The sequence below is a fragment of the Lemur catta genome, chromosome 11, assembly GCF_020740605.2.
Source record: "Lemur catta isolate mLemCat1 chromosome 11, mLemCat1.pri, whole genome shotgun sequence".
Taxonomy (NCBI): domain Eukaryota; kingdom Metazoa; phylum Chordata; class Mammalia; order Primates; family Lemuridae; genus Lemur; species Lemur catta.
In genome coordinates, this window is record NC_059138.1 from 57,923,201 (window position 1) to 57,944,954 (window position 21,754).

Genomic DNA, 21,754 nt, shown 5'->3' on the forward strand with positions numbered 1-21,754 from the left:
GGAACAGATACAGAAGCAAGTGACAGCCTGCTTACTTCCCCTTCTTCACTTGTGTACATTCAGCTGGAGTTCTGGAAAGAGGAAGTCAGGAGAACATTTTTTTTCTTTTCTAAAGAAAGATGGGAGAAGCAGGAAGCACAAGCAAGTAGAAATACTGAAGGAAAAAGAAAGAACAGAAAAGGGAACAAATACTGAAAAAACAAAAAAATCATGAGCTACAATATAAACTGACATGTCGTCAGAGACTGGAAAAGGAAAGGGAGTAAATACCTACTTTCTAACCTACCCTCTTAGTTTGCTACTCAAATATAGCAGCCTTGAACTGGGAGCCCTCACTCCTAGGGGAAACTAACACCCGGCCCCGTGGAAAAGAGAGGTATTCTGTGAATTCAGCTTCTCCCACCTAATTGCATATCAGTGACAAAGTGTTCTGGGCTTTTGTTTGTTTCTCTGGCCTAACCCCTCAATTTTAAAATCAAGTATGGGTGTCTAGTGCATCTGAGAAACAAGGGAACCAGATTCAGTGCCATTCAAAGATATTTAATGAGCACTTACAATGTGCAGGTGCTGTTCTGGGTACTGTGAACTTGGAGAAAATAGGAAACAGTCTCTGCCTTTGCAAAATAATTTCTCCCAAGTGAAAGGAGACTATTGCTTAGGACTTACGTAGGTGTGACAGACCGATCTCTTGGCTTTTAATAGCTAGCTAGACATTTATTAGCAAACAACTTCTTAGAAAAAATAAAAAGCTTGAGTACTGCCTTAACTGTGCCATAGCTTATATCACCTTCTCATAACCTCTGTCCCCTGATGCGTCTAACTCAGATTTGCCCCTCCACCTCACCCCACCATCAAGAAGCTGATGTAATGCAAGCAGATACCAGCTGAAGCCAGAATAGAATGGATAGTTATCTGGGGAGATAAAGTGACAGTGTTGCTTGTTCAGGCTATTGTTCAAAGAAGCATGTCTTTTATTTATAGACATTAGAACTTAAAGGCATAGACAGCCAGAGCTTGATATTACCTCTTCTATAATTCGTTTCCTAGAAATATGCTTAATATAGCTACCTTCTTTGCATGTAAATTGAATGTGTTAGAAGGGTGTTTTATACCTGGTTTCATGTTCTTTTTAATAGGTTCTATTGCTGTTTTGGTTAAGGCTGGTTTCTAAATTTTAATGCATCAATATTTTGCTTTTATAGGACACTATTTTATCTCTATCTGGGGGATGGGTTGCAGGAAAAAGCAGGAGGTTTTAAAAGATGCCAGATATAGGTGATTTTCATATTAATAAAATATTCATAATTTAGTAGGGTATGGCTAAGTACATGAGGTCTCCAGTTGTTCGTGTGTTTGCAAAGTTGGCATCTCCTAATAGATTTCATGGTGGTTACTGGGCTTTTGTGCCAGGAAGAATGTAGTTGCCTGTTCTGAAACCTGAATTTTCTTGCTTTCAAACACCCAAGAGTGAGGTTCACAAGGATGCCACTAACCTTCTGTTGCTCTGGAGAAGTGACTTCATTTTTCGAAGCCTTTACTGAAAAGTGTTATATGCCTTGTATTCTTGGAGTGTGTTTTTCCCTAAGCTCTTAGATTTTAAAGCTTGAACCTCATGAATCTTTACAGCCCCTCTGCAAGAAAGAGAGTAATGGTGCCTATAAACCTCTTTGAATTATTTGAAAGAAAGATAATAAAATGTAAGGAAAAAATAAATTTGGCCAGTCCATTTTTTAACAGATTAGCTGATGAACAAGAAATAATTTTTACACAAACATGAAAACAGCTCATTGTAAACTGTATCTGTTTGATCTGTAATGATCATCTGTAATGGTATACCTAAGGAAATTTATTTTCTCTTTAAGATTAAAAAAAAAAATTCTGGCATGGTATTCTCATATTTAAACCAAGTAAGGGCAAACACTAATTTGAAAAAGTAGTATTAAAGCTAGATAATATGAAGGAACTATACTCAGAAACATTATCATAGCAGCATTCCGTGAACAAGATTAATGACAAAAATAACGAATATGCTTTATGAACATAATATTTGAAGTAATTTTCTAAAATTTGGCTATTAACCAAAAGGTTAATTGAGTCTTTTCTTCTTGCTCCATTGTGGTTAACATACTAATTCTTCCCATTAAAGACCCATTTTATTATGCAAATGAAAAAAAATTGCAAGACTTTGTGTCTAAGAGAGAGGGCTGCTTTTTGCAGGGAAACTCATGCACCTGTTTCAACTCTCAGCCCCCACCCTCTGCTTCCATTGGCTGCCAAACTGGAGACTTAGTGATCAGGTTTAGTGGGTGTGGGGTCCTTGAATTTTGACTCACATTTTCTTTGTGACTTACTCTTGTTTTGCCTTATAATTTCTCCCCTTCCAGCTCTCAGCATGCCAACAGCAGCTGCATCATGGCACTCACCCTGCTGCCAAGAGGGCAGCCAGCCTCCTTGGAGACTGTAATGTTGCATTCTAGCCAACTGTTAAGAGATAGATGCTGGAGTAATACATACAGCACAGCTGAAATTCACATCATACAAGGAGGCATTTGGTGGAACACTTTGTCCATGGTTTTTTTTAAACCAAATTAATTTTTTAAAACTTTTAATTATGAAAAATTTTCAAACTTAGGTAGAAGGAATACTGTAGTGCATTCCCACATACTTTCCTATCTGTTTCAACAATTATCAACTCACAGACAATCTTGTTTCACTGTCCATGGTGTTTTTCACATGGTTTTACCCAGACTGCTGGTAGATTCATTTCCAGGGATAAATATATCTTAAATTACAGTTGCTTTTCCATCCTTTTACAGTTGCTTTTCCATCCTTCTTCAATCTGTTTGTAAGATGTCACCTTAATGATTTTTCAGTCTTTTCTTCCTAAAGGTAAAAGATATTAGAGTCTTTTTTTCCTTCCAAATTAAGCCAAGATATGCTACTTTAGTAACTGTCATATTTTCTAATACTGTACTCTAAATTTTTGAGGCTTTGTTCATTTAGTCTGTCTATCCAAAGCAAGTCTGAAATGTGCAGGATCTTAGAATATAGAGCATCAAAGATCATTGGATTTGCTTCTCACTTTTACCACTGACACTATAGCTTATCCTGGGACAACTTGCTTAACCTTTCTGTGTCTCAGTGTCCTCTTGCCTTTAACATGAAACTAACAGTCATATGCCCCTTACACGGCTGTTGTAAGACTTAAATGAGTGAATACATTTAAACAGCTTAGAGAATGGAACAAAGTGTTCAATATATGCTAATTGCTATCTTCTTCATCATCATATTCGTCTTTTGTCCCTCCCCGCGCATTTCACATAATAGTGGGGCTAAAGCTCAGATGGGTGAAGCAATCCCCTTTAGGTCAGATGACAGTTTTATCAGGAGGTGTTGAAAAAGAAACCACATGTCTCAATTCCTTTATTGTACAAGACTATTGTTTGATATAGTCTTTCCCTCAAAGAATTATATTCTGACAGATAATGATTTGTAGAAGAAAGGAAAGAGGATTAATAAAAGCATGAACAAAGGAATAAATGTTGCTGTTGGAGAATTAAGCCTTAGAAGTTATGTATTTAGAAAGCAAAGGCTACGGGTAACACACAAGCATATCTTGCATAGATCACAGGTTCAGTTTTAGAGCAGCACAATGAAGTGAATATTGCAATAAAGCAAGTCACAGAGATTGTTTTCTTAGTGCATATAAAAGTTATGTTTACACTCCACTGTAGTCTGTAGTATATGATAGCGTTATGTCTAAAATATATATATACCTTAATTAACAATTTTTGTTTTCATTTTTTAAAAGTGTGCCCATCACCCAGATAGGTATGATTTCACCCATCCCCTTTCCCTCTCCCACCTTCGTGATTTCCATTGAGTTGTACCTCCCTCTGTGCACATGAGTGCTGATCAGTTAGTTCCAATTTAATAGTGAGTACATGTGGTGTTTGTTTTTCCACTCTTGTGATACTTCCCTCAGGAGAATGGTCTCTAGTTCCATTCAGATTGTTGCAAAAGGTATCAATTCATTTTTTCTTTTTATGGCTGAGTACTCCATGGTGTATATATACCACATTTTCTTTTTTTCTTGAGACAGAGTCTCGCTCTGTTGCCCAGGCTAGAGTGCGTGCCGTGGCATCAGCCTAGCTCACAGCAACCTCAAACTCCTGGGCTTAAGCGATCCTACTGCCTCAGCCTCCCAAGTAGCTGGGACTACAGGCATGCGCCACCATGCCCGGCTAATTTTTTGTATATATATTTTTAGTTGACCAGATAATTTCTTTCTATTTTTAGTAGAGACGGGGTCTCACTCTTGCTCAGGCTGGTCTTGAACTCCTGACCTCGAGCGATCCACCCGCCTCGGCCTCCCAGAGTGCTAGGATTACAGGCGTGAGCCACCGCGCCCGGCCGTATACCACATTTTCTTAATCCACTCATGGATTGATATTGATGAGCACTTTGGTTGATTCCACATCTTTCCAATTGTGAATTTTGCTGCTATAAACATTCTAGTGCAAGTGTTTTTTTGAAAAAATGACTTTTTTCTTTGAGTAAATTTCCAGTAGTGGGATTGCTGGATCAAATGTTAGGTCTACTTTTAGTTCTTTGAGGAATCTCCAATTATTTTCCACAGAGGTTGCACTAGTTTGCAGTCCCACCACAGTGTATAAATGTTCCTTTCTCTCCACATCAACACCAGCATCTATTGTTTTGGGACGTTTTAATAAAAGCTGTTCTCACTGGGCTTAGGTGGTATCTCACTGTGGTTTTGATTTGCATTTTTCTGATGATTAGTGACACTGAGCATTTTTTTCATATGTTTATTGGCCATTTGTCTATCTTCCGTGAAAAGCTTCTGTTCATGTTTTTTGCCCACTTTTTAATAGGGCTGTTGATGTTTTGCATGCAAGCGATCAGCACTTGCCGATTTACTTGAGTGCTTTGTAGATTCTAGTTATTAGCCCTATTCACATGTATAGCATGTGAATATTTTCTCCCATTCTGTAGGTTGTCTATTTGCTCTTTTGTTTTCGTGGTTGTGCAGAAGCTTTTTAATTTAATCAAGTCCCATTTATTTACATTTGTTCTGGCAGTGATTGCCCTTGGGGTCTTCTTCATAAATTCTTTGGCTAGACTGATATCTAGGAAGGGTTTTTTCAACACTTTCTTCTAGAATTCTTCTAATTTCATATCCCAGATTTAAGTCTGTTATCCATCTTGAATTAATTTTTGTGAGTGGTGAGAGATGGATCCTGTTTCAATCTTCTACATGTGACTATAGAATATTCCCAACACTATTTGTTGAATAGCGATTCTTTTCCCCAGTGTACATTGCTGTCTACTTTGTCAAAGATCAGATAGCAATATGTGGATGGTTTTATATCTGTGTTCTCTGTTCTGTTACATTGGTCTATGTCTCTATTTTGTGCCAATACCATGCTGTTTTGGTTACTATGGCCTTATAGTATAGCTTAAACTCTGGTAAAGTGATGTGTCCAGATTTGTTCCTTTTGCTTAAGGTTGCTTTGGCTATTTGAGCTCTTTTCTGGTTCCACATGAAGTGTAGAATTATTTTCTCTAGATATGCAAAAAAAATGGCATTGGTATTTTGATAAGGATTACATTGAATCTGTAAATCACTTTGGATAGTCTGGACATTTTAGCAGTGTTGATTCTGCTGATCCATGAACATGATATGTTTTTCCATTTGTGTCATCTGCGATTTCTTTCCTCAGTGATTCATAGTTCCCTTTGTAGAGATCTTTTGCCTCCCTGATTAAACATATTCCTAGGTATTTTATTTTCTTTGTAGCTATTGTGAAAGGTATTGAGTCTTTGATTTGATACTCAGCTTGACTGTTATTGGTGTATAGGAATGCTACTGAATTGTGTACATTGATTTTGTAACCTGAGACTTTGCTGAATTTATCAATTCTAGGAATCTCTTGGTAGAATTTTGGGGTTTTCTAAATATAAGAGCATATCATCAGCAAAGAGCAATAGTTTGACATCCTCTTTCCCTATTTAGATACCCTTAATTTCCTTCTCTTGCCCGATTGCTGTGGCTAGGACTTCAGCACCATGTTGAATAGAAGTGGTACCAGTAGGCTTCTTTGTTTTGTTCCAGTTCTGAGTGGGAACGCTTTCAACTTTTCCCCATTCAGTATGATTTTAGCTGTGGGTTTGTCATACATGGCTTTTATCATTTTGAGGTATGTTCCATCTATGCCTATTTTGTTAAGAGTTTGTATCATAAATGGGTACGGAATTTTGTCAAATGCTTTTTCTGCATCTATTGAGATGATCATATGATCTTTGTTTTTACTTCTGTTTATGTGGTGAATCACATTTATGGATTTATGTATGTTGAACCATCCTTGCATCACAGGGATAAAGCCCACTTGGTTGTGGTGTATTATTTTTTGAATGTGCTGAATTCAGTTAGGTAGAATTTTATTGAGAATTTTTGCATGTACATCCATAAAGGATATTGATCTATAGTTTTCTTTTTTTGCTGTGTCCATTCCTGGCTTTCATATCAGTGTGGTATTGGCTTCATAGAATGAGTTGGGGAGGATTCTTTCCTTCTCGATTTTATGGAATAATTTCTGCAGTATGGGTTCCAATTCCTCATTTTAGGTTTGATAAAATTTCGCTGTGAAACCATCTGGATATTTTATTGCTAAAAAACATTAATGATCATCTGAGCCTTCAAGCAAGTCATAATTTTTTTTTTGCTGGTGGATGATCTTACCTTGATGTTGATGGCTGCGAACTAATTAAGGTGGCGATTACTGAAGGCCCGGACAGCTGTGGCAATTTCTTAAATAAAACAGCAATGAAGTTTGCCACATTAATTAACTCTTCCTTCCACAAAAGATTTCTCTGCAGCATGTGATACTGTTTGATAGCATTTTGCCCACAGTAGAACTTCTTTCAAAATTGGAGTCAGTCCTCTCAAACAATATGACTGCTTTAACACAACTAATCTTATGAAATATTCTAAATCCTTTGTTGCCATTTCAACAATGTTCACAGCATCTTCACTAGTAGATTCAATCTCAAGAAACCACTTTCCTTGCTCATCCATCAGAAGCAACTCTTTATCTATTCAAGTTTGATCATGAGATTGCAGCAAATCAGTCAAATCATCAGGCTCCACTTCTAATTCTATTTCTCTTGCTTTTTCTACAACATCTGTAAATTCCTTCCTCCACTGAGGTCTTGAACCCCTCAAAGTCATCCATAAGGATTGGAATTAAGTTTTTCCAAATTCCTGTTAATGTTGATATTTTGACCTCCTCTCATTATCACAAATATTTTTAATGGCATTTAGAATGGTGAATCCCCTCCTGAGGGTTTTCAGCTTGTTTTGCCTGTATCCATCAGAGGAATCACTGCCTATGGCAGCTATAGCCTTAGGAAATGTATTTCTTAAATAATAAGACTTGGATGTTGAAATTACTCCTTGACCATGGGCTGCAGAATAGATGTGTTAGCAGCATGAAAACAACATTAATCCCCTTGTCCATCTCCATCAGAACTCTTGTGTGACCAGGTGCATTTTCAATGAACAGTCATATTTTGAAAGGAATTTTTTTTTTTTTGAGTAGTAGGTCTCAACAGTGGGCTTACAATATTTAGCAAACCATGCTGTAAACAGATGTGTTGTCATCCAAGCTTTGTTGTTCCATTTATAGAGCATGGGCAGAGTAGATTTAGCATAATTCTTAAGGGCCCTAGGATTTTCAGGAAGGTAAATGAGCATTGGCTTCAACTTAAAATCACCAGGTGCATTAATCCCTCACAAGACAGTCAGCCTGTCCTTTGAAGCTTTAAAGCCAGGCATTGACTTCTCTCTAGCTAGGAAAGTCCTAGATGGCATCTTCTTACAATATAAGGCTGTTTCATCCACATTGCAAATATGTTGTTTAGTGTAGCCACCTTCATCAGTTCTTAGCTAGATCTCCTGGATAACTTAACAACAACTCCTACATCAGCACTTGCTGCTTCACCTGGCACTTTTATGTTATGGAGGTAGCTTCTTTCAGTAAACCTCCACTAGCTTCAAACTTTTCTTCTGCAGCTTCATCACCTCTCTGTCTTCATAAAATTGAAAAGAATTAGATCCTTACTCTGGATTAGGCTTTAGTTTAAGGGAATATTATGGCTGGTTTGATCGTCTATCCAGATCTCTCAAACTTTTTCCATATCAGCGATAAGGCTGTTTCACTTTTTTACCATTCACGCGTTCCCTGGAGTAGCACTTTTACTTTCCTTCAAGAACTTTTCCTTTGCATCCACAACCTGGCTGTTCACTGCAAGAGGCCTAGCTTTCAGCCTGTCTTGACTTTCAACGTGCCTTTCTCACTAAGCTTAATCATTTCTAGCTTTTGATTTAAAGTGAGAGATGTGAGACTCTTCCTTTCCATTTGAGCACTTAGAGGTCATTGTAGGGTTATTAATTGGCCTAATTTCAATGTTATTGTTTCTCAGGACAACACAGGACCCTGAGGTGTCTCACTGAGGCCCAAAGAAAGGCAGAGAGACAGGGGAAAGGCCGGTCAGTGGAGTAGTCAGAACACACACATTTACCAAATAACTTTGCCATAATATCAAAGATCACTGATCACAGATCACAACAGCAGTTAAAATAATGAAAATGTTTGAAATATTGGAATAATTATGAAAATATGACACAGAAACAGGAAGTGAGCACATGCTATTGGACAAATGGTGCCAATAAACTTGCTTGACACAGGATTGCCACAAACCTTCCATTTGTAAAAAAAAAAAAAAAAAAAAAAAAAAAAAAAAAACCACCACACAGTATCTGTGAATCACAGTAAAGCAAAGTACAATAAAATAAGGTATGCCTGTATCTTCTTTTTAGTGGAGAAGGTAAGATTTTGCTGATGCAACTAGAGAACATTCTGTACACAAGCAAAAAAGAGAAGAAAGTTTGGATGGGACTAACAGATCTAGGGAACATTTGCACATAAGATTAAGTGGGAAGGCAAGAGATTATTTGAAGCACCAATAAACATCAAAACCAAAAGAGATGAATGAATTCTAGACTTTATCTAAAGCCAAGTGGGATCTGACATTCCTAAAGTCTTCTTTAAGCACTGTTCTGCTTACTTACAAACATTATTTCATTTAATTCTCATAACAATCCTATGAAATACATATTATTAATTTCATAATACGCCTAAGGAAACTGAGGCACAGAGAAGTTAAATAACTTGCTCAAGGCCATTTGCTTATTAATAAACAGGAGAGGCCGGGCGCGGTGGCTCACGCCTGTAATCCTAGCTCTGGGAGGCTGAGGCGGGTGGATCGCTCGAGGTCAGGAGTTCGAGACCAGCCTGAGCAAGAGTGAGACCCCGTCTCTACTAAAAATAGAAAGAAATTATCTGGCCAACTAAAAATATATATACAAAAAAATTAGCCGGGCATGGTGGCTCATGCCTGTAGTCCCAGCTACTAGGGAGGCTGAGGCAGTAGGATCACTTAAGCCCAGGAGTCTGAGGTTGCTGTGAGCTAGGCTGATGCCACGGCACTCACTCTAGCCCGGGCAACAAAGTGACACTCTGTCTCAAAAAAAAAAAAAAATAAAAAAAAATAAACAGGAGACCTGGGATTTGTACCCAAGCAATGTGATTCTATAATCTGTGCTCTTAACCACCTTCTTGTGCTGCTCAGAGATAGTCAAAGCCCTGATGTATATGCAATTTTGAGGTTTTATGGTACACCTTTTCAGTTTTTCTATACAGGTCAGTGTATAGGGAAGCCCCTTAAAGAGGCTAGAATGGTGACATCATTACTCACTGATACCTCACATTGTAAGTCCCAGTTAGGTTTCAGGAGACAGGATCTGTACACTGCAGACATGGATCTTTATAATAAGCTTTGTCATAACAGAATGTGAATATATTTGTTAGCTGCAATCTTAACACAGTACTCTGGTATTATTGTCACATGAAATTATAAAACCATTCTCAGTAGGCATGTGCTTGGTAACTTTATTAAATATGAGGTCATTCACAAAAAAAAAAATTTCTTGAGGGCCCCTGTTCTAGGGGTTGCAGATGCTTTGTGAAGAAAGTAGTTCCTTCTCTACAGATTCTCCTTGGACTTGACTTTTCTTACGAACTTCTTATTAGCTTACAAAGTGCCATCATTTCTCCCAACTTAACAAAAACAAAAATCAAAAGAAACTTCTCTTAACTATATATCCTTTTTCAACTACTGACCCATATCTCTTTTCTTATATGTATCATAACCCCTAGAAAAAAGTCTCTTCTTATGTTTTTCTCCACTTTCTCCACCAGATCTCACCCAGCTCTGGACTCAAATCATATCCCCCCTGCCTACTAACGGCTCCACTTAATTCTGAGAGGCACTGCAAACTTCCAAAACTGAACTCCTGATCTTCTTGCCCAAGCCTGCTCCCCAGCACTCGCCCCATCCCTCTCCCTGCTCAGGCCAAGAACTCTGGCTTCATCCTTGAGTGCGCTCTTGTTCTCATACCCCACCGTCTGCTCCATCAACAAATCCTGTTGGTTTTACCCTCAAGTCTATCCAAAATCCAACCATTTCATCTCACCTTGACTATCCCAACCCTAATCTACATCACAGTCATCTTGTTGCCAGCCCCGTCTTCCTGCTTTCTTCACTGGCCACCCCACCCTCACTGTCAACATAGCAATTAGAGCGATTCTTTCAGGGCATCAGAATATATCTCCTATCTAACAATATGTTCAAGATTTTTTTCATCCATCATGCAACAATATGGATGAATCTCTTACACATAATGTTGAGTGACAAAAGCCAGAAGCAAAAGAGTACATACTGTATGATTACATTCATTTCAAATACAAAAAAAAAAAAAAAAACCCCAGGTAAAAGCAAATCTATGCTCTTAGAAGTCAGGATGGTGATTGAAGAGGCAGGGCATGGATTGTGACTCGAAGAGAACACGAGGAGGGCTGGTCTTTTCTGTTTCTTGACCTGGTGATGTGTGTTCAGTTTGTGAAAATTTAGCAAGCTATACCCTTATGATATACCCTTTTTTCTTGATATATTTTATACTTCAATGAAAAGTTTTATAAAATTGTTATTTCTCACGTAGAAAATCATTCCCTATTTTTTACATATAAAATCATACAAAGAATTTATCAGCCATTTATAACCACTAGAATAAAAGCTCCATGTGGGCAAAAATCTTATCTGCTTTCCTTCACTCAACAAGTATATATTGAGCACTAGGCATTGATCTAGGCATTGATGATGCATCTGTGAACATGAGAGACAAAAGCTCCTTGGGCTTCTGAGGGATGATCATCAGAATAAATTGCCTAGCACATAACAAAGGCTGTAGGGAGGCAGAAAACAAGAGAGGGGGATAGGGAGGGCGTGCAGAATGGAGGCAAGCAGGGGACAGCATTTTTAGCAACAGTTTAAAAGGAGCAGTTTGAAATAAGCGAGAAAAGGCCTTGCTGCAAAGGTGGCATCTGGGCCAGCACTTGGAAGGAGGTAAGGGAGGGAGCCCCGTGTATGTCCGGGAGGAGGAGCAGCTCCTGGGCAGAGGGAATGGGAAGCAGAGGGCCTGAGGCAGGAGCAGGCTGGGTGTGCACTAGCAAGCACTTGCACTAGGCAAGGAGGCAGTGGAACTGGGGAGGAGTGGGGGCAGGCTAGTGGGGGATAAGGTCAGAGACGTACCTGGTGGCAGATTGAGAAGGGGCCAGTAGGCCTCTGTAAAGATTTGGGAGTTTTATTCTGCATGAGATTGGGGATTAGGGAGGGAGTTGTTTGTTTTGTTTTGTTTTGGTTTTTTTGTCTTTTGGCCTAAGCTGTTTTGAGATGGGTTTCAGCTGCTTATAGTAGCAGGTCATTTATTTTCATTGCTGCAAATAGACTTCAGTTTATCATCCATTCTACTATTGATAGATATTCAGGTAGTTTCCAGTTTGGGGCTTGCTGTGAGGGCTGCTATGACCATCCTTGTGCATGTCTTTTGGTAAACTACTGTTTGCAAGAGATTAAGTTTGAAGAAATTAAACAAGATATGTCAATTTTTCTTATTTTGAATAACTTGTGACATAAGATGTTAGTTCCAGTGAAAATCAGGCAATCAGTCAATACTCATGGTACACGTTTGAAGTAAATTCTCAAGTATATGTTTGGGTAAAGCAGTAAAATATGCAAGGTGGGGAATACAAAAATATGCCAAATAGATTGCTTGCCCTCAAGGGCCCTAGGGTCTAGCTGAAGATAAGAGATAAGCCTATGGAATGGAACAGCAACTAGCAAGGACACACACAGGAAATGCCAAGTAATATCCTAGGCAGTTTGCCCCGTAAGCATTCTGAAGTGGGCAAGATCACTTTGGACTCCGGCGATATAAGATTTCACAGGGAAGCTGAGAATTCAGCAGAGCCTGAAAGCATACCTAGGATTTGGAAAAGCAGAGACGGCCTTTGTAGACATTATCTGGGCTAGGGAAATGGCAAGGCGGTCAGTTTATATTTAAGGGAGCTATGGGTGGTTAGTCTGAGTAAGAGTAGAATTTAGGATTCATTTTAAAGCCTGGCGTTCCGATGGACATATTTCTCAGTAGTTGCATTCAAATCTGGGAATATTTATGTATTTCTCTATTGCACATTTCTCATTCATTTGTATTAATGCCACATTTACCATTACTAAACATCAAAAGTCATAAGGTCTAAATGTTTTAAATATATATGTATTTTTAGACTGGCAAAGAAAACCCTTCCAGCGTGACTGCATCAAGCTGTGAGACGGAAAGTAAGGCAGGCCAGACTCTGGAGAACACCTCGTTAATGGCCGAGCTCCTGAGCGACGTCCCCTTCACCTTGGCCCCACACGTGCTGGCCGTGCAGGGCACCATCACTGACCTTCCTGACCACTTACTCGCCTGTGATGGCAGCAGAAACTTATCCCGGTTTTGGTATGATTTCACTCTTGAAAATTCAGTGCTCAGTGCTCTGTGATCCATAATATTTACACCTGTGTGCACCTTAACAGCTTTAAAATTTGCCTCCTTTTATTTAACCTATTTGATGCTCTTTTTGCCATTTCACTGTTTAAAGGCCCTCAGCAAAGCCCGGATCATAAAAAGCAAAGAAAGTATCATTATTCTCATTGCTGTATTTTTTAGAATACGGTACATTTGTAAAATAATTGAACTTCAGTTCTACTTCCTTTCTCCCACATAATATAAAAATTAGGCTATGAAGGTTTTATGAAGAGTAGATGCCTTCAGCCGGTCTCTCAAAATGTAACACCTCAGATTTATCTTACAAGAACTGTGAAAAAGAACTGTGGCATTTTTTAGTTACCACTGCTCTGAAGTCTAAGCTCCAAGTAAGTGTGAAGTCTCTTCTCTGGCTTGAAGGAAGCTTGAATTAATGTTATTCACTTTTTTCTTCCAGAGTGTTTATGAATGAATTCAGGGGGAAAAAAATTGCCAGTTAGTTAAATTTCTTCAGTCTCACTTTAGACACACTGATGTGGAAATTTAAAACTTTTCCTAAACAGCAGTGGTAGTTTGCTGATACAAGAATGCTGTAACTGCTCTGGATGCTGTTTCGTGAGTGGCACATTTTCCTTTTTTCAACCCCATGGCAACCCTTTCTCACCTTGGGTGACTCCTGTTTTGCTGCCTTTGTTCTCTACCTTTTCGCTACTTCAGAGCACGCTCCGAGACCAGCTTTCCAAAGGACTTTCCCCGCTTTTGCCTCGGTTGGCGTTTGCTCTCCTTCCCACATATGTTCCCAGTTTATGAAGAAATCCATGTTTCCTTTTCAACCTCTCTGCCTTCTAAAGAAAAACAGCTCATGATCATACATATTGCTGTTGATAACACCCTTATTTAGAAATTTGTTGGCCACAATACAGATGGAAATGTTGTACTGCTAGAAAAACTGAAATTGACTCATTTCCAATTAGAATGTAGGCAAAAACACCTACATATGACTTTTAGTTCTTGAGTATTTATTATTTATTCCAACTAAAACAGAACTGCCATCGGTCAATAAACTGTAAAGGGAAGAGGTAAATTGTGATAGAAACTGTTCTATGCCATTGGACATGTAAATCACATTTGTTTCAATTACCAGCAACATGATTTATTAATTCTGTGCCAAATTTTAAGTATATTTTTTCACAGAGATAGAGTGCCATAGTAAAACTAAACACTGTGCATAAAGGTACATTAACTATTCAGGTTTTAATGTGTTATGCATGTTTAATAAATGTGGCATGGTCTTGATAAAAATGCTGTATTATTTAAAAGTTAAAGGAACATTTCTATTGACAAAAATATGCTTCATTTACAAATAATGTTACCATATGAGGTTAATGATTGATTAAATTAGATCTTTACATAGTTTTTCATAAAACATCAGTCTTGGAAATATGACTTATTATCGAGACAAATGTGAACATTTTGTAGCAGTTTTGTGAAAGTACATTCTTTTTAAATATCCACCTTACTGTACCCTTAAAACTAAATGTAAGCATATAGTCAATTTGTCTAATTTGTATGTTAGATTTTATCTAAAATGCTTGTACATTTCATTAATATTTATGTCTACCATATTATAAATGTGCTTATAAGTACCTTCATTTGTCTCTAAAAATTGTTATATTTAAATGTGAATTGAAATAAAATATTTTGATTATTTTCAGTCCAGAAAAATGATTTTTCTTTACATTATTCATATTTGAATGTAAGTTATTGATGCTTTAGAAGGCAGAGATTTAAGTATATAATTCAGAGAAAAATATGGAATTTCCTCTTGTAAGTAAATTTTAAGGAATAATATTGAAAATGGTAAGATCACTGGTCCTGGTTTATTGGGACTAGAGGAATTTGAGAGAAATGATGTGAACATCTCTAGATAGATCCCATCATCACAAAATTTAGTAGGGGCCAATGTTAATGACCTTTTTTAAATAAAAATATTGTGAAAATGACCATTTAAATTTTCTCATCCTGTATGTAAATCAGTGTTACTACTTTAAAACTGAAGGAAACATTAGAAATCAATAAGCCAACTCCATTTTAGTCAAGAGAAAATTGAAGCCTAGAAAGGTTAAATGACTTAAATCACCTAGTTAATAATAACTCTTTGCTTTAAGAGTGTTAGTAATTATAAATGTAAATTATAACTAAGCTGTATGATATGATGGGAAAGAGTTCAGGCATTTGAGCCAACCAGCCAATTTGTAATGGTCTCTCACTTACAAGCTACGGGGCTTGTAAGTCCCTGACTTCTGATGTCTTCAGTTTCCTGATTGTTAAATACTAATTGTCCATACCTTGCAACATCATCAGTGTTCTGGGAAAAGGACTATTACAATTCTCATTAATAACCACACGCACACAATAGTCTAATGAAATGCAAAATATACATTAATTGAACTTAAAGCATAACATAAAAAATAGCTACCTACCTTTAATTGTAGATCCCCTCTGCCCCAGTATTTTTTTCCATATTAAAGACCTCACTATGAAAAATATTTCTAAAGTATGTTAGTTGACTCTTCTGCCTTAACTAAGATTCTTTAGTAAACATTTTTTGTCTTTCTCTTATCAAAGATTATTGTCCTTTTCCTTATTATTGTAAAGTACTATAGATGTAGAATGTACAAGTGATTTTACTGAGTCTTATTTTTTGGCCCTAAAATCTATTTAGGAAGTTACATGTATGTTCTTCCCATTTACATTCTTTATGTAATGGCATTTAATTTAATGGCATTTCCAATCTTTCCTAAAAATAGTTAGATAATTAATGGCATTTACAATCTTTTCTAAAAATAGAAGTAGACAATTCTAATCAATTTGTTATTCTGGTTAATTACATTTGATTAACTGAACTTTTAAATTTTTACCATTAAAGTGTTAACAAAGCCACAATTTTTGTTAACAATTCTAGAAACCCACAGTATTTTCAAAGTAAACATTCATTGATACGAACACTTATTTTTCCTAGAGTAAAATGATAAATTGAAAATAGCATGAAAGAAAATCCCTGCTAAGATTCCCAGAGACTTCATCTCCTGTACATCTAAAGGACAGGTGAGGAGAACCAAGGAAATAATCTCATCCATGTTCTGAAACAGTGGTACATCAGACTTCACCCCTATACCTCCCACAATAACAACTGATCAATACATGGACACTGCCCTTAGTAATCCAGCAAAGAATGTTACTTTCAGAAATTAATGCATTGTCTTATTAATCATGTCATTAATAACATCCACATGAAATGCAAGTTTATTGGGTAGGTGGTTGAAGGATGTTCTGTCAAACCCATTCTCAAGCCACTGAGAAATACAGGTTTGTGGACATCATCTTTTTGAGCATTTGTGCCATATTCCTGATAATATGACCTAAATATTATTGGGAAATCTAAAACTCTAAGAATAAGTCTAACTCCATACTACTCCATACATTGGCTTCAAAGAGGATATATTGTTGTTTCAGGAAAATGACTTTATGCCATATGGTTTGGTGGGTAGGTGTGTGAGAGAAAGACATGTATTGATTGAGGCACAGGAACTCTGTTACAGTCAGTATGTTGATCTTTTTTAAAATTTAAGTAAACTTTTTATTTTAGAATAGTTTTAAATTTGCGGAAAAGTTACGAAGATAGTACAATGTGTCCCCATATATCCCTCACCCAGTTTCCACTCTTCACATCTTATGTTACTAGGGTACATTGGTCACAACTAAGGAACGAACATTGGTACATTGCTATTAACTAAACTCCACACTCCATTCAGATTTCATAGTTTTCCTCTAATATCCTTTTTCTCTTCTAGCATCCTACCCAGTATAGCACATTACATTTAGTCGTCCTATCTTCTTAGGCTCCTCTTGGCTTCAGCAGTTTCTCAGACTTCTTGTTTTTGATGACCTTGACAGTTGTAAGGAGTACTGGTCAGGTATTTTATAGAATGTTTCTCAAGCGGGGTTTATCTGATGTTTTCACATGGTTAGACTGGGGTTTTGGGGTTTGGAAGAAATACTTTGAAGGTGATGTGCCCTTCCAGGAGGTCATATCATATCAAGAATATGTGCTATAAACATGACATTCCTTCTGATGCTAAGGCCAAGGTAGTGTATTTCCCAGGTTTTTCCACTGTAAAGTTATTCTCCCCAACCTTTTTATAACTCTATTCTTCAAAATTAAATCACAAAGCACAGCCCACACTCAAGGGGTAGGGAATTAAACCCCACCTCCTTGAGGGGCAAGTATCATACAAAATTATTTGGAATTCTTCTGCATGGGAAATTTGTCTCTTCTCCCCAATTTATTTATCAATTACTTATTTATATTAGTATGAATGTATAAATATTCTTTTTCCAAGTCTAAATCAGTGATAGCCAAGAGACACATGTACATTTTTATAAAAGTTGATAAAGGAAATTTAGAACATTTTACATGGCCCAGATGAATACCATTTGATGTTGGATATGGTAATATATTCTATGGTTTCCTCAGAATTCATCTTCCTGTAAATAACAGGCATATTTCTCCTTAGCTTGCCATGACTGTAACCATAAGACCTTCCTTGCAGGGCTACAAGCATTGTGTTGTAAGTGCACCCGGCTTAGATACTTGACCTTTTCCTACCTCATTCATAAGATGGTTGCATCTTACACATAGGCCATTTTTCTGCAAGTGTTATGGAGATGAAGTGATACTGTAATTATCCTCCTTTAAAAAACCAAGAAAACTCATGAGACAAAGATTGCTTCTCTGTAATAGGTGAGACTCTTTTCAGGAATAGCAAAAATAAAGTTGTATCTCCTTAAGAAAGATAGATTTCATTTTCAACCTTTAAGAAGTAGTTTTAAGAAGCAGTAAAAGGAAATCCAGTCATCTTTTGGAGGGGAGAGGTGCCCCAGAAACTCTTAATTTTACTTCTGATTAACAAAAAAAATGCAATGTGTACTAAAACAAAGTTGATGTCATCCAATTGGGAAAGGGACAGTCAATCAAAGCAAAAAGCATCTTATTTTGTCCTTGGAGGAAACCTAAATTTGGTTCTTTGGCAAGAATTTGCCTAGTCCCAATTTTCACCCTTGCAAAGGAAATAAATTTCTTACAAAGGTAAAGCAAAGGATAATTGCATCCAGAACCCATGAAGCAGGCTAACTCCGAATCAATCCCGACAGACAGCTTATTAGTGACTACCCAGGCCAGAAAGGGAGTCAGACAATAGACCATTTCAGAGGTCACTTAAGGAGACAGGCTGCAACTTAGAACTGCTGCCAGGGATGTACAATCCAGTGTCTGACATCTGGGTTCTGCAGTTGCCAAGTCTGCCCCTGTGGCCACAGGTGTTGGCTCTGACTCTGAGGGGTATGGAAGCAGCAACAGAGTAATGTCGATTTCATTGTGTTTATATGTATGGCTTTTCTTTTAATTTTGTTTTTCAAAAGGTACATAATTTATTTTGTTTTAAAATTAATGTATTTCTACACAATGGCTAGGAACATTTGGGAGGCTAGGGAAGCGGCAGCTTTTGTTCAAGGACAAGAGCAAAACAAAGATGAGTTCTTACACCTACAGGGTATATTGTACACTAACACGCTGTGTATGATATTGTTAACTTAGTCATTTGAATAGGCCTTCTCAGGACAAAAAAAGCGGTAAGTGGATGCTGAAAAGCAAACAGGAAGTTGGTCTAAGATAAAGCCTAAGTACTCCATCTTTCCTTCCCTTTAGTCTCTCCCCTTCATCCCTGTTTTGGATCTTCAGAAGAATGTGTGTTTATCCATATGTATTTCTGAGCCTGGAACAGACTGTATGTAGTCTTCTATCTTACACCATACCAGCTGTAACTATCAATTAACACAGCTTAAAACAGGAACACTAAACTTTTCTCTTTCCCTCGCAGGAAACTTAGCTCCTGTTTGTGAGGAAAATCTGGAAGTTTCTACCTCAGGTAGCTATTTGAGTTTCCTAACCCTAAGGATGTAGACAGCAGTAGAAGGAATAAAGGTGATTAGCAGATGGAATGGCCCTGGTAAGAACTATAAAGAACAAATAGCCAATAGAATTTTTTAAAAATATAGGTCTACACCTCCATAATTAAATATATATTTCTTCCTTGTTTTGCTTACCCCATAGCGGAAAGTAGAACTTGAATTTAATGGAGTAAAAAGGAATCCAAACATTTTATCTTTATATTGAATCTCTTCTAAAGAGAAATGCCTGAGCTGTTAGGCGAATATCTGTCCCACTTTTAAAACTAATATGCCCTACAATGTTTTGTCACTGTGTCCTCCATGTATTCCACCAGCCAAGATTTTTGACAAATTTTGTCTTGTATTTGTTATCACAAGGACAATAATAGGTAAATTGAATATGCTTTTTCAAAAATTAACCCCACTCCCATTTCACTTAAGATTCTATGCTCTCTCACTGAAGTTCTACTGGACTTGTGCTTAGCACATAATACATCCTCAATCAGGATTTGTTGAGTGAACCAGTGATATAAATCATTAAATCATCTATAAATGAGATTTCCCAAAAGCAAAGGAATTGAATTTCAAAACTTTTATAGTTTCTCCAGCCTCAGTAAGAGCTGTATTTGTGTAGCTGAAAATAATGCTTAGTTTACCAAGCCTTTACAAATTGTGCCTTTTACTGTTTGGGGTATTTTCCATGTTTCTCAGATTATGCTTTCCTCTGCCCATAATGACTGTGTATTTCCTCATGATGAATAAGAGCTGATTCTAGACAATACAGTGTATTTTGGTGCTGTGGATTAACTCATTTGAGGTTTTATTTAGCTGCCAAGTTTCCCTTGTGTGTTCTTGTTTGTGTGTATTCCTGTCCCAGAATTTATTAATCCTATCTGACCTGTCCTTGAAAAATGTTTTCCTTTTTCATATGCTTTCCTCCAAGCACATTCAAGTCTTTTAAATGACCTTGTTTTAGAAAAAATTTATTTTTCTAGGAGTAGTGTATCTTTCTTTTAGTACTCTCCTGTATCTCTGTCTTATATTTCCTGTTCAATTCTATGCCTTTGTCATATAAACATGTTTAGATCTTTCCCATCCAACTCCAACTATGAGCTCTTTTTCCTTCTCTTTAAAGTCAAACTTCTTGAGAGACTGGTCTATATTTGTGTCTCTACTTCCTTACTTTCTATTCACTTACCCACTTCTGCAATCTGATTTCCCATCCCTAGTTAGAACTTCCACTGAACTGGTTCATACTAGAGCCAACTTTAAAACCTGCCAAATGCCTTTATCTCTTTTTCTATGAGGCAATTATCCCACTCTCTTGAAATTGTCTTCAAGACAATTTCTGTGACACTGCTTTTCTGGTTTCCCTTCCATCTCTATAACCATTCCATCTTAGACCTTTGGGGACCTCTTTTCCTCCCTCTACCCCTAAAATGTTGGTGTTCCCCAGAATTCCATCTTCGTTTCTCTTCTCTACCTTTTCTGTCTCCTCCCTACAGAATCATATCCATGCCTATCTGCCACTAGTGTCATCCAAATCATTCTTCCAGCCCAGAACTCTCTCAAGTTCATATCCATATCCATAATTTACTATCAAATATCTCTCTCAACTCCTACTCTCAGCTTCTGTAGCAGACCATGGTAGGTGCTACTTTTAGTTGCTCTACATTCTTTCTCATCTCCTTTCCTCTGCCTCACTTTCCTTTGAGGACTTCCTTCCATACTTTATGTGGTCCTGGTGGGAACTATGATACTTGTTACCATTCCTGTACCCAGAGGTGGCAGACACACAAGCTGGTCTGGTTCAGTTAGCATCCATCAACAAATACATAGGTTTTAGGAGAAAGAAGCACCTTTTTTGCTGGGTTACTGATGATAGCCATGCTTCCCTACATGTTTCAAAGTGCTGACCATATTATTTGAGGCCCCGGACTACCCAAGCATGAAATGTAAGAATCTATCCATTCTTCCTTCTTACCTCCATACTCGATTGAAGATAAACATTTGTTAATTATACATCTTAAAAATCTCTCAAATGTGTACTCCAGACCCACTATCACTACTTTAGTCCAGGCCTTTATCATTTCTCCCTATATCCAGTTAAGCCTCCCCTCCCATTCGTCCTCTACACTAAAGCCAGATGGAATGTATTAAGAAATACAGATTAAATCCCTCAAGGCCTCTCTGTGGTGTCCCTGGAGAATTGAAGCATTTTTTTTTTTTTTTTTTAAGGCAAACAAGGGCCCCCACCTGCCTCTTCAGTCTTGCCACATGGTATTTCAGCTCATATACTCTGTGTTCTTGCCCTGTTGAGGATTGCCGTGTACCATTTAACATGCCATTTCCTTCTCTCACCATCCTTATATTCTATTCCCTTTGCCTTGAATGCCCTTGGCCTTCCTTCTTCACCCAGCTAAATCCTATTTGCAAGATTTTTTTCAGGTATCATCTCCTCTGGGAAGTCTTCCCTTATTCTACCTAAGCTGTGCTGGATGGCCTTCTATGTTCCTATACTACACCCTACACTCTCCTTTTTCAAATTTCTTGATCCACAGTCTTATAACTGTTTACTTGTCTGTTTCATAACTCTAAATGGATCCTAACATATACTTCCATGTTTAACATGATGCCTGTGCTCAGTAAAAGTTTGTTGAATAGGCGAATGATTGAGTCACTATTCATTCAAGGAAATGTGTGATGTTCATATCCCATCTATGTTAGAAGTAGCCCTTG

The 21,754-nt window shown here is 37.5% G+C and overlaps 1 protein-coding gene across 3 annotated transcripts in view; it reads left to right on the forward strand.

Annotated features, from left to right (window-relative positions):
• The window catches only part of UMAD1 (UBAP1-MVB12-associated (UMA) domain containing 1), a 204,954-nt gene extending 190,223 nt beyond the window's left edge, over positions 1-14,731 (forward strand). For all 3 annotated transcript variants that reach the window (XM_045564863.1, XM_045564864.1, XM_045564865.1), the window contains one exon: positions 12,765-14,731. In XM_045564863.1, the coding sequence (XP_045420819.1) occupies positions 12,765-13,022 (258 nt within the window). In that variant the 3' untranslated portion in view covers positions 13,023-14,731. The remainder of the gene's footprint in view (positions 1-12,764) is intronic.
• The last annotated feature ends 7,023 nt before the right edge of the window (positions 14,732-21,754 follow it).